The following is a 12846-nucleotide window of genomic DNA, read 5'->3' on the forward strand; positions in this document are numbered from 1 at the left end:
GCGGGGAGGGAAACAAAGGGCTACTGCGTAGCCATCTCCCCCAGAAATACGAGAGAAGTGAGGGCAGCTAACGTCCACTCCTGATCATCTACTTTGGACTCTCTAGGATCTCGTCTGTCCTGCATTTTTCTGCTTCCTCCTCCATGTTTCGCTATAGCTGCCTACCTTGCAACCACCGGTGTGGCTCCGGCTCTTGCTCTCTCCCGAGCCCAGAACAGCCACCAAGTAACTTAAAGAACCTCACCCACAAGCATCATTCAACCCAAAACAAGGGTCTTCTCAGAGGAATCAGAAGCAGTACTATTTCCTGCTGCTTTGCCTCCTTCTTCACAACAAACCTGTCCCTCCTGCCCCCTCCATGCATTTTCTCCCCCTTTCTATCACTTTTCACTTTATGCCATTTTTCTGTTGTTTCAGCACTATCTACCTGAAGACTCACCCTGCTGTACTTTGTCACATGAAAGCCTCAGAATAAAGCCTCAAGACCACTGAGCACACACAAATGAAGTGTCCATTTACGGTATAAATCCACTGTGCTTATAATCCCCAAATCCTCCCCACAAACAACAGAATAAAAGACGACAAAATGGGAGATGACAGAACATCTCAGAGTGTAGGCAAGCAGCTAGCTATCTGCACAAATTATCTCCTTACATCAAGGACCTGGTTATAAAGTACTTTTATCTGACTTTTATCTGACTTTTCCCCCGTTTCTTATCAGGAGTTAGAAAATGAGAAATTTTGAAAACAGTGCAAAAAGAGAAAGTTCCTAATCACAATAGTGATTAGACAGTGAAACATCAGAGGACCTTGGCTCCTCTGTTTTGGTAAAAACAGTCTCTGCAGCTCACCTAATTTTAAAATTGCATAGAAATCTCCATTAAAAACATGCAACAAAACTTTGTTCAGTAAAATACACATTATATTCAACACCAAGAACTCTTGATTAAGATGCAAGTAAGAAAGAAAAAGAAGAAGAATTAGCTCCAATCTCTTATTTAAGATCTAGAAGGAAAGAACTTTACTTACATAATGAGGGGGCCTGTGTATCTAAAAACCTTAGTAGAACATTCTGGAAAACAGGCAAACTAGATCCAGCAAGAGAGGCTGAAGAAATGGACTCCTTCTCATCTAACACCTCTGATTCACCACATCTCTAAGATTAAAAATAAACAAGCACAGTTAATTACAGAGGGCAATGTAGCCACAATGGGTCATGAATTTGGTAGTTTTTTATTAACATTTAAATTCTCAGAAAAAAACATGCAAAATTAATTGAGATTTCTGTACTTATTTGAGGGCTATGCATCATAGGTAAATATAATTTCTGACTGTTCTGAATGTTAACTACCCCAGAACAATTCAAATGATTTCAAAGGACACCCATGAAAAACATTATTCAAGTGAATTATAAACTCTGTACCACATGGTATAACTATCCACTGAATATACCGCATAGTACAATAAACTACTCATTATCCCTATGCAAAAATTGCTAAAAAATAATTTCAAGTTGTCTTCATTTTTAAATAGCTCATGCTTAACTATATATACTTCCCCTGAGAAGCTTTCTGGCATTTTTTTTTTTTAAGATTTTATTTATTTATTTATTTGACAGAGAGAGAGAGGCAGCGAGAGAGGGAACACAAGCAGGGGGAGTGCGAGAGGGAGAAGCAGGCTTCCAGCTGAGCAGGGAGCCCGATGCGGCGCTCGGGTCCAGAACGCTGGGATCATGACCTGAGCCAAAGGCAGACACTTAACGACTGAGCCACCCAGGCGCCCCCGGACATATTATTATTGAGTTTGATTTTTCTGTGTTTGTTCTTGCTAGGTTAGTGTATTTACAAGTGTGAGCAGGGAGTGTTGGGAAGTGTGCTGTCAAATGAGAAAGCGAACATAATTCCTCTGATAAGATTCTTTCACTCATCACATTTCACCAGTTAAGATCTCTTAGAACCTGTGGCATCTGCACAGTTGATGAAACATAGATCTAGAGAAGCTGCTTACCTTCTGCATTTAAGACAGAACTTACTAGAAGACCAGAAAAGATATAGTTCAAAAGCAATCGGAACCCTGTTTTCTATTCTTTTTCATATCCCTTTGACCTTCCCATTTTTCAACATCTTTTCTTTCATAGTAATATATTCATTATTACATTAAGATACTACCTCCCTAATCCATCCTCTCTTTACAAAGGTCAAATTTTGAAAATGGTGACATTCGATAGCAATCAATTATCTTAACCACCTCTGAGAGAATATATTTTTTAGAAGTGGATACATTTGCACCTATTAAAATTACAAAGTCAGCTGTGTAAGCCTCTTCTGAAAGTGACTGTGTGTTTCTAGAACACACTGGAAGAAGGGATGCTCATGAGACACAACAACCCAGAAAGCGCAACTAAATTTGAGAAATTCAACTTCAGTTACGAAAGTCTAACCACGGCAATTCACAAAATAGTCTATCTATTCATAGGGGAAAAAAGCAATGAAACACCTTTCCTAATCTGCACATTGCAAAATGGGTCTTGTGTTTCACACCTTACTTAACCCAGTATCTTCATGCCCCAACTGGAACAATGTGACCCTTTTTATTTGGTGAATACTACTTTCCCAACGGGAGGAGAGAGATGTCTATGGATGTATTCTTCTTATTTCATTTTTTAAGAGCTTGACGGGAAAGAGTATTATCGGTAAGAGAACAGCTAAGTTCTCATCCACTCATACAACATTTTCTGAGCATCAACTATGAACTGAACACTATTCTGGTGCCAAAGACACAACATTGAACAGGGTGGGCAAGGTCCCCACTGTCAAGCTTACGTTCTAGAGGGCAGTAGGCAGGCATTAAGTAAGAAGCCAATGAGGACAGTAAAACAGACTGCTGTAAGGAAGAGCCTGCAGGGTGGGTGATGGAGCACCTTCCCGAGGAGGTGACACACGTTGAGCTAGGAATGCTAGAAAGCCACGCTTCCTAAACTGGGAATGGCAGAAAGGAACTGGTCGTGTGAAGACTGGGGAGCACTGTGCCAGCCAGAAGGAACAGCAAGCCCAAGGTCCCAAGGCAGAAGTTGGTTTGGTGTGCTAGAGGCACAGGAGGGCCACGGCGGCTGCGGCTGTGACCCAGGGGACAAATACTGAGACAAGGAGGGAAAGGCAGGCCAGGGAGGCCATACAGAGACTCTGGGGACACAGCAAAGAGCCATCAGGAGTCTGAGTAAGGGGACAACATGATCTGCTTCCAGTTTGAAAAGACTGCTGTGGCTGCTGTGAGGAGCAAGTGGCAGATGAGCGAGGGAGCAGAGGGGAGGGGGCCCTGCGCGGTCTGGCTGAGGGTGAGAGGGCGGGCCACTCACATCACACACAGCCTTCCTCCTGGCCAGCCCTCCGGATCTTACCGGCAGATAAGGGGGCTAGCTTAAAAATCTTCCCTTCAACAAATGTTCACGTTAATCAAGTTAGCTTTGTTTTTCTTTCCTTTAAAATCCATTTCTGAAGCTTTAAATGCTCTCTCTGGGGCCAGAATACAATCTCAAAACTAATACAAATTGGAATCTGTGATCTCAAAATCAGAACTGCCTCAAGAAAATATTTCCAGATCCACTAAAGTATTCTGTAGCTTTAAAATTCAAAAAGTTGGTGTATATTATATACATTTCCGTGTGTGTGTGTGTGTGTGTGTGTGTGTATATATATATATATACATACATACATAAAGGTACATAATACAAAACATATATATGTGCATGCCTGTCTCAACCTCATATAGGGAGAAGTCTTTGTTCTAAATCAGATGTTAGGGGCGCCTGGGTGGCTCAGTCAGTTAAGCGTCTGCCTCTGACTCAGGTCATGACCCCAGGGTCCTGGAATCGAGTACCGCATAGGGCTCCTTGCTCACCGGGGAGCCTGCTTCCCCCTTTACCTGCTGTTCCCTGCTGCTTGTGCTGTCAAGTAAATAAATAAAATATTTCTTTTAAAATAAAATTAAAATAAAATAAATAAATAATCCGCCGTTAAAGTTTTATTTTAAAAGATACAATTTTAAATTAGTCCAGAATATAAATTATTGGCTTCATCAACTGAGACAGATCCTGTATGTAGCCCTTATGTGAATTTGTACATGCTCCCTTTTTCCCTTGGAGGAAAAAAAAAAAAAAATAGCGTTAACAAGTAAAAAAAAAGAATCCTCTCCAAAACAGTTATTTTTAAATGATGGCGTTCCAATAGCAGAAAGAAAACTGATCCTACCTCTGCCTCGATTTCCGCCTGCCTCTTCTCCAGGAGCTTTGCCACAGCCATGGCCCTGTGCTTGCCCGACCGTTTGCAGCTCACTGCCCACTCACACAGCAGTGTCACCACGGCTTCGTCATTGGGGGCGACCTACAGTCAAGAGAAAGGGGGACCAGCCATGTCAAGTGAGGCATTCACCCAATGACAGGAAACAAACAATGGAACTTTAAGTGCTTTTAAAGCTTTCTTTAGTTAAGCTTTCTTACGTTTTATTATAGTCATTTTAGAAAACGCTACCAAATCCTTCCTAATTTAAGTATGAAGAGCAACATTTTAATGACAAGGAAGCAAATCACTTCCTAGAACAGCTCAATCTGTGACAATTTCAAGGGAATTAGAGTCTCCTTGCATATGCCTTCATTGACACAGAATCATCACCCAGCCCCACTGACCCTCCAGAATTCAACACCAAAAGCCACAAGAGAAGAGGAAACTGACCACTGAATATCCGGAAGAGCTATTACCAACCCCAAGCACTCACTCCACTGTTGACCCCCTCCCTCTCAGAGCCTCACTTACTACCTAATCCTAACATGCCAGGTCATCAGGTCACCCACTCCAACACGACCTGGAGGGGAGGCCGCAATGCCGACCAAAGACTCACTGCATTACAAACAACAAACATGAAAAATGACAACCAAGCATCAGAAAGAAACAAAAGTTAAAAGCAGACACAGTTAGCAGAGCACAGTATATCCTGGGTCTATGCAGGGCTCAGCACTGTCACCGGAACTATGCACTGTGGTTGCCATGGCCTAGAAATGGGCACCACAGGCTGAGGATCAGAGGGGTCAAAGAACGGTCACAGGAACCCAGTGACATGAATTAGGGACAGGTAGGAGTTAGGACATAAGAGGAATCATCCTTTTATGTAACCTCACCTTTTCCTTTAGAGGATCCAAGCCAACCAATGTAACATCAATTGCTAGCTTTTAATATTTGTCCAGTTGTATAAACACTAAGCCAGAACTGGATAATCACAGTATTGGCATTTATGTGAGGAGTCCTTAACTTTTTAGAATCCATAAGCTCAATGAAGATTATAGTAACTGTAAACACACTCCCAGGAAAAATATGCAGATATACACACATAAATCTAGCACAACTTCTCAGAAAGTACATGGACTCTGGGAAGACATCCAAGAATCCCTGGATAAGAATCCCTAATCAGCTTGTAGATAGTAGCAAACAATTTAGATCATGAAAATCAGTTTGTTCCAAGATTCTTAGTCATCCTGCCCTCAATTTGTTTAAACACATATTGACTCAAACAAAGAAATGTTATCTAGGGCAGATGTCAAAAGCTTTTGGTCTCTTAATTTAAATTAAGAGAAATAACTCAATTAAAATATATAAAGATCGAACATAACATTTAAAAAAGAAAGCAGACTAGAAGGAATGTTTGCCTGGATTCAATCTAATCCAGAGAAAAGTAAAAATACAGAAGTCAATTCAGTGAAGTACCACATGCTTCGACTTAGATGATAGAGAACAAAAGGAGTTACCCTAAAAATACTACCATTAGTTTTTAATAAATTAATGTAGTCAGTAATGTGCATCATATCCACATTTACGAAGTTTTTTGGATTTTCTTCTGCATCATTAAAATAAGATGAAAACAGCCTACAAAGGAATAAATAACTGACTCACTCAACTTAATAGGCTCTTCTTGACCTAAAGATGCACACAGAATAGCACATATAAGGGAAAACAGTTCTTTTTAACACATCCAGACAGGACTACTGGTTTGAAGTCATGTGCTAGAAAATAAGCCCCAGGAAGGAGTCAATTCACTTCCAAAACCACTTATTAAGTACCCCTGCTAGGCACTGAGGAAACAAAAATTTAAAAGACCTGGCCCCTGTTCTCTGAAAGTTCACCTTCAAGAAAGAAAAGCAGAAAAGACAGCTAATCATAAAGCCACAAGATGTGGGGTGCCTGGCTGGCTCAGTTGGAGAAGACTCTTGATCCTGGGGTCATAAGTTCAAGCCCCATGTTGGGCGTAGAGAGTACTTAAATAAATAAAGAAAATAAACAAACAAAATAAACGTTAAAAAAAAAAAAGCTACAAGACGTTTTGACAATATGGAGGAGGAAATAATTAAGTCTGGCTATCTGCACCTTGCATATCTCATAGGCAATGAGCGTCCATCAGTCCCAGCTTACAGACGTCTGAGATTTTAACCTGAAGACAGGAGGGCCTGCAGTCTGCCTGCTATAGCTGTGCTCTCAATTTGCAATTATTAGGAAATAAGTGTATTAAGAAAATCCAAGGAAAACGCTGAAAGATTAAATTTTTATTAAAATATAAAATTTTATTACAGCAATTTTCTTGTATGGGCATATAATTGAAATTATATGCCCATAATCTATTTTCAACCAACAAATATTTTCCAATACTGGCCAGATTCAAACAGTGCAAAGTCCACTCCTTTTGGAATATCAGATGGACTGTCAAATAATGCCAGTCCTTCCTTAGGCTATTGGAGTGCTGGGGATGCAGGAATAGATAAGTTCTGCTCTATTTTAAAAGAAACAGTAAGATATTACAAAAGATTTTTTATTACTAACTTCTCAGGAAATCATATTGGAAAATCAGGTCACATGATACCAACTTGAAAGCAAACTATCCCTGCAATATGAATAATTACATATTTATAAATTTGGGTCATAATATACTTCATCAGTTCTTTATTACTGAAAAATTATTTTTTAGTTATAATTTTATAATTTCAGCATATTTTTCAAGATGATTGTTCAACGAGAACTCCCCCTGCAACCCCTACTAGTTACTACAAAGTTTTGATTCACATCTTAAGCCATTTTTACCAAAAAGCCTCTTCTAGCTTCCACTATCAAACACGAGGATATCCCGCTTTTTTCACTCTAAGTACCAGTTCCAGGGCATATCCAATTAGACATGATCAACGTGCATACGAACAGACACCCATGGCTCCCACTCCCCCACATACAGATCCCTGCACCCCTCCCCCACTACTCTGCATCAATCAATGCTTGTAAAGTTAGAGGATAGTTCCCATTTGCCTACCAGATGCTATCTTACAAATTAATTCAAATAACTGTCAACACGACATCATAATTTCAAATATGTAAATTGAAATGCATTCTCACCCTATAAACAAATTTCTAAGAATATTAAGCTCCATTTCTTTAAAACAATAATTACTTGTTAAGTGAAATTTAGTAAATATGATTTTAACACATAATAACTTCAAAGCAAAAATTTCAGGAAATTTAGGAGTTCAAGATATAAACTATAGTCCTTGTCTTCAACAAGATGGTAATTAAGTGGGACAGACATACATGTATACAAATAATCTGGAAATGGAAAGAAAAGGAAATGAAGGAAATGAAATGGAAAGGAAAAAGGGAAATGAAATTATCTCAGAAAGTCAACATTTAACAGGAGCCGAGAGAGAAGCCTGAAGGAAACTACCAGATGCTTCCTTTTAGAAAGTGGCTTTTGGGAAAAATCTTGAAGAGTGAGTTAAATTTCAAGAGAGAGATGAACAAGAGGAGAGACGAATACGTAGGAAATAGAATAACGTCCCCACCCCTAAAAATGTCCACATGCTAAAGCCAGGACATGGGAATACATTACCTTAAATGACAAAAGGGACTTTGTGGCTGTGATTAAATTCAGGATGTGGACAGGGGGGAATTATCCCAGATTAGTAGGTGGAACCAATGCAATCACAGGGGTGGCTGAGAGTCAAAGAGATATGAGAGGAGAAGCAGGAGCCAGGGTCAGGGAGAGACTGGAAGATGCTGTGCTGACTTTGGAGATGGAGCAAGGGGACACAAGCTAAGGAATGCAGGCGCCTTCCAGAAGCTGGGAAACATGATGAAACGGATTCTCCCCTAGAACCCCCCTAAGAATGCAGCCCGAAATGATACCTTGATTAGAGCCCAGTAAGATCATAACCTCCAAAACTGCAAAGAGAATAAATCTGTGTTGTTTTTAAGCCATTAAATTTCTGGTAACTTGCTATGGCAGCAATAGGAAATTACTTCAAAGTAGTTTTAAACCAGCACATAAAGTGGTACACAGGAGTGCCTGGGTGGCTCAGTCTCCCTTTGGCTCAGGTCATGATCCTGGAGTCCTGGGATCAAGGCCCGCATGGGGCTTTCAGTGGGAAACCTGTTTCTCCCTCTCCCTGCTACTCCCCTTGCTTATGCTCTCTCACTCTGTCAAATAAGTAAACTCTTTTAAAAAAAAAAAAAAGTGGCAAACATGGGTGTGGTTCAAGGAATTAGAAGAGCAGAGGACTACTGGTCAGGTGGCAAATACGGGAAGGCTACATACAGTTAAAAATCTGGGGAAAAGGCTTAATGATACCACACTGAAAAAGAATACCATGAAGTAGACAGAAGCCTCATTAATTCATTTACTTAGTAATCAGTAAGTATATCTTGAATACCTACTTTGCCAGGCCCTCTTTTAGGCACTAGATAGAGAGTCTCACATACTATTTTGTAGGAATAAAAATTGGTAATTCTCTTCAGGATGTAATTCCTACTATCTAACAAGAGTCTTTTTTTTTTTTTTTTTAAAGACTTATTTATTTATTTGTCGGAGAGAGCACACAGGCAGGGGGAGCAGCAGGCAGAGGGAGAAGCAGGCTCCCCGGTGAGCAAGGAGCCCGATTGCAGGGCTTGATCCCAGGACCCTGGGATCAGGACCTGAGCCGAAGGCAGACGCTACCAACTTAGCCACCCAGGCATCCCTAACAAGAGTCTTAAAAATATTCATATTAGGGCACCTGGGTGGCTCAGTTGGTTGGGTGTCTGCCTTCAGTTCAGGTCATGATCCCGGGGTCCTGGGATAGAGCCCCATGTCAGGCTCCCTGTTCAGTGGAGAGTCTACTTTTCCCCTCTCCCTCTGTCTCCTTCTTCTTATTCATGCTAAAAAATAAAACCTATATATATGTGTATTTTCATATCATTTGTTCCAATAATTCAATCTCTGAAAACATAAACTAAGGAAATTATCTGAAAGTAAGAAGACAGGAGTGTTCAAGTCATCAGTGAAGCATGATACTAAAACACTCTCCCCTTTCTAGCCGGAGAAGCTGACAGATTCCCTCTGAAATGTGAAGGAGGTTCATAACGGACCAAATCAGAGAAAACAGGGTGAACTCACAGGAAGAGAAAGGTCCTTATGGACAGTTCACAGGCAGGAGCATTTGCCTGCAGCAATGAACTATAGGCATTTTTGTGGTGTTTTACTTTTATTTCTATTTTTCTGCAGACAAATGGTGATATTTCAGTATCTAATTAAAGATGTATAAATAAGGAAGGCAGACTGGAGAGGCCTGCCACTGAACAAAGGAAAAGGGAAGTCAAAGACGCGTGATTACCAGTAAGGCTCAAATCCCCTCCGACAGCATTCTCCCCTCTCAGACAAGGTCAGCTCCCTGCCAGCCCACCACTCCTCCCTTCTTCCAGAAGCTGCACCCCTACTTCTTCTAGGGATAATGCTCTTCCTCCTGCTCCAGGGGACTCACGGAGGGGAACCCCATCCTCTCAGCTTTAGTGCTACACTCTGGATTGGGGTCTTCGATAGGCAATGAAGACTTGAGGCAATTCTTTGGTCACAAGAAAAAAAAAAAATCACTCTATCAGGTACTCCTCAGGTATGCTGCTCCATGCTCAATCTTGTAAAACATTTAGGATACTAAGAGACTAGGCCTGACCAGATGAAACTGTTTCTATCTGACCAAAAATATTTTTCAGAATAGGTTTTCTGCAATAGGTATTGCTTATTCTAGTCATTAATAAAATCGTAGCATTTATTAACTCACAAATGCAGACACAACAAAAATTAGAAGCTCAAAGTTCTTGACCTTAAATGTAAATCTTTTCAGTCATTTTTTTTTAAGATTTATTTGAGAGCACAAGTGAGTGAGCATGTGCGTATGTAAGTCGGGGGGGGGGGGGGGGGGCAGAGGGAGAGGGACAGAATCCCAAGCAGACTCTGTGCTGACTGAAGAGCCCCGCATGGGGCTTGATCTCACAACCCTGAGATGATGATGTGAGCCAAAATCAAGAGTCAGATGTTTAACTGACTGAGCCACCCAGGTGCCCCTCTTTCCAGTCGTTTTTAATGAAAATTTAAAACATAAAATAACTTAGTATGGACTTATAATCACCCTCAAAATCACTAATAAAGATATGATGGCAAATTTGCAGGTGGTAATAAGGATAATTAACATTTATTGAGTGCTTACTCAATTTACAGTCCGACATTGCAATAAATGTGTTTCAGGAATTATTTTAGTCTTTACTACCTATGAGCGAGTTATCATTGCCATTTTACAATTAAGGAACCCAAGGCATAGAGATGTTAAATGGCTTGTCCAAGATCACTCAGCTAATTAATAAAACTCTTGCCACAACATAAATCTTGGGAAACAAACTAAGTACAACAACACTATGTGTTCAAAAGAACCCGGGGAGGTAATCTTGACCCTCCTCCTTGAGTATACCATGGCCTTTGTGTGAGCTCCAAGCCTCCCTGGGCTCTTCTGCCTCCACTCCTAATGCTTACAACATTGGAGTATTCTGCTCTCTTGTGCAGAATATTACTTCCATGTAATATGCATCTTTCACAACATGGCTTCCTGGTTACTCGATCTCCAGCTAGTGGTTTCAAATAATCCGTTAAGAAGTGGAGGCGCGACTCTGAGAACTAGGAAAGGAAAGCCCTTTATCATCTCAAACACTGTAATGGAGAGCTGGAGCCTTCAGGAGCAGTAACAGGCGGCTTTTCACATTGGTCCCTCATCACAGAAAGCCAGACTTTAATAGTCCACGGCATGCAGCCCAAGTCTGCAATCACATAGAGGCAACTAGGATACAGAAAAACGAAAGAGACAGACAGAAACAGAGATATTGAGCCATGGCCAGAGAAAAAGCACCAAACCAGGGGGTCAAGAATCTGAATTCTAGCCACGGCATAAATTAAAACATGTAATCATGGCAATAATAATATTAACACTTGTAAATTTCCAACCACAGGTAGTAGCAGAAGTAATAGTTAAAAATATTTGTCGAGCAGGCACTGGGTGTTTCACACCCATCATCTCTAATCTCCACAACAAACTCTGAAGGAGGTCTTGCTATTTCCATTTGACAGATAAGAAAACTGAGGTTCAGATGCTATGATGGCCAAGGGCACAGAGATTTAAAGTGGCAAAACTAGGAGACCTAATTCCTAATTCCAAAGCCCATTCTTTCTGCTGCTCCCAACATCACTGAATCAAGATCCCTGGAAGCACAAGGAGCATCACTGGTCCATGGAAATCTCTCAAGCAGCTCACACACACCCCAGGAAGCTGCTAAGCCCCACTCCCATCAGCCACTGCCACCCACTGTTCCAGCCAGACTTACAACCAAACGGACATGCGGAAAATGAATTACCAAAGACTTCGTTCCTCCTCTAATACCTGCTAGACCAGATGCCCGTGTAAGTCAAGGATTTGTCTTCTTCATGGTTTTATATACAGCATCTACCACAGTGTCTGGGACACAGGAGACTCAATAGATAGTTTTCATCATAGAATAAAAGCAACACTATAGTACATGAAACCAAACGCAAAAACAAGGTAAGATGGGGGGTAGTCAATGGTGGGAGGAGTTTACATTTCATTCCCCTCCCCCAAAACACACATGCACTGACTTAATAGGGAAAAGTATCTGACAATCTAACAGCTGATTAAGTGTGAAGTACTAGATGTATTCTCATTCCCAATTTGGTGAGTCAAGGATGCTGGTCCCAACACTATTACTTTGCATCATTCTGAAGGACTTAGCCAATGGGAAGAAAGAGTAAATATTTGAAAGGATATGGCAACATTACTAGAGCTTACATAAAATGATTATCTTCCTCCACCAACCCAGAGAACGAAAAGACTTTATTAGAATAAAAGAGCTGACCGCCATGAGTAGAACAAGAACAAGCAAAAAGTGATGGGCAATATTAAGCAGAGAGGGGGAAAAAAACCGTGCAGAATATTTTGTAGAATGCAGTCCATTTATGTCCTCCGACCTGTGTTCATACATAGGTACATAAATGCCCAGGAAAATATCGAAAGGCTATGTTCCGAAATGAACAGTGCTTACTGCTCATGTATGTAATGAGCATTTGCTCTACAGTATGCCCTGCTCTAATGCCTTCACTGCAGTGCTATGACTGTTGGGCAAACTGAGGCCTGAAGGTTAAGTAACTCACTAAATGTCTCAAAGCTACTAGGTCACTGACCTAGGAGTCCAATCCATGCTACGTGCTCCACAGGAGGAGCCCCCATTCCAGGCAGAAGAGTGGGAGAAGGGTCCAATTTGTGGCCTAAAGGGCACTTCATGATATCAAAAATGTATTCCACCCTAGGTGCATAAAAATCACAAGACACCTCAAACTAGTAACATTGTATAATGCTGCACTGTATTTTAGTAACATTGTACTACAACAAATATTTTTTTTTTAAATCACACAAAAAATAATTGCTATAATGAGAACAAGACAACGGACACAAAA

General features: G+C 40.8%; 1 protein-coding gene across 2 annotated transcripts in view; it reads right to left on the reverse strand.

The window, feature by feature from the left end:
• MED12L (mediator complex subunit 12L) overlaps positions 1–12846 on the reverse strand; it is a 102551-nt gene that overhangs the window by 6538 nt on the left and 83167 nt on the right. For both annotated transcript variants that reach the window (XM_040636671.1, XM_040636672.1), the window contains 2 exons: positions 4248–4379; positions 1030–1156 (listed from right to left, as the gene is read on the reverse strand). In XM_040636671.1, the coding sequence (XP_040492605.1) occupies positions 1030–1156; positions 4248–4379 (259 nt within the window). The remainder of the gene's footprint in view (positions 1–1029; positions 1157–4247; positions 4380–12846) is intronic.

This window comes from Ursus maritimus, unplaced genomic scaffold (assembly GCF_017311325.1).
Source record: "Ursus maritimus isolate PB19 unplaced genomic scaffold, ASM1731132v1 scaffold_20, whole genome shotgun sequence".
Taxonomy (NCBI): domain Eukaryota; kingdom Metazoa; phylum Chordata; class Mammalia; order Carnivora; family Ursidae; genus Ursus; species Ursus maritimus.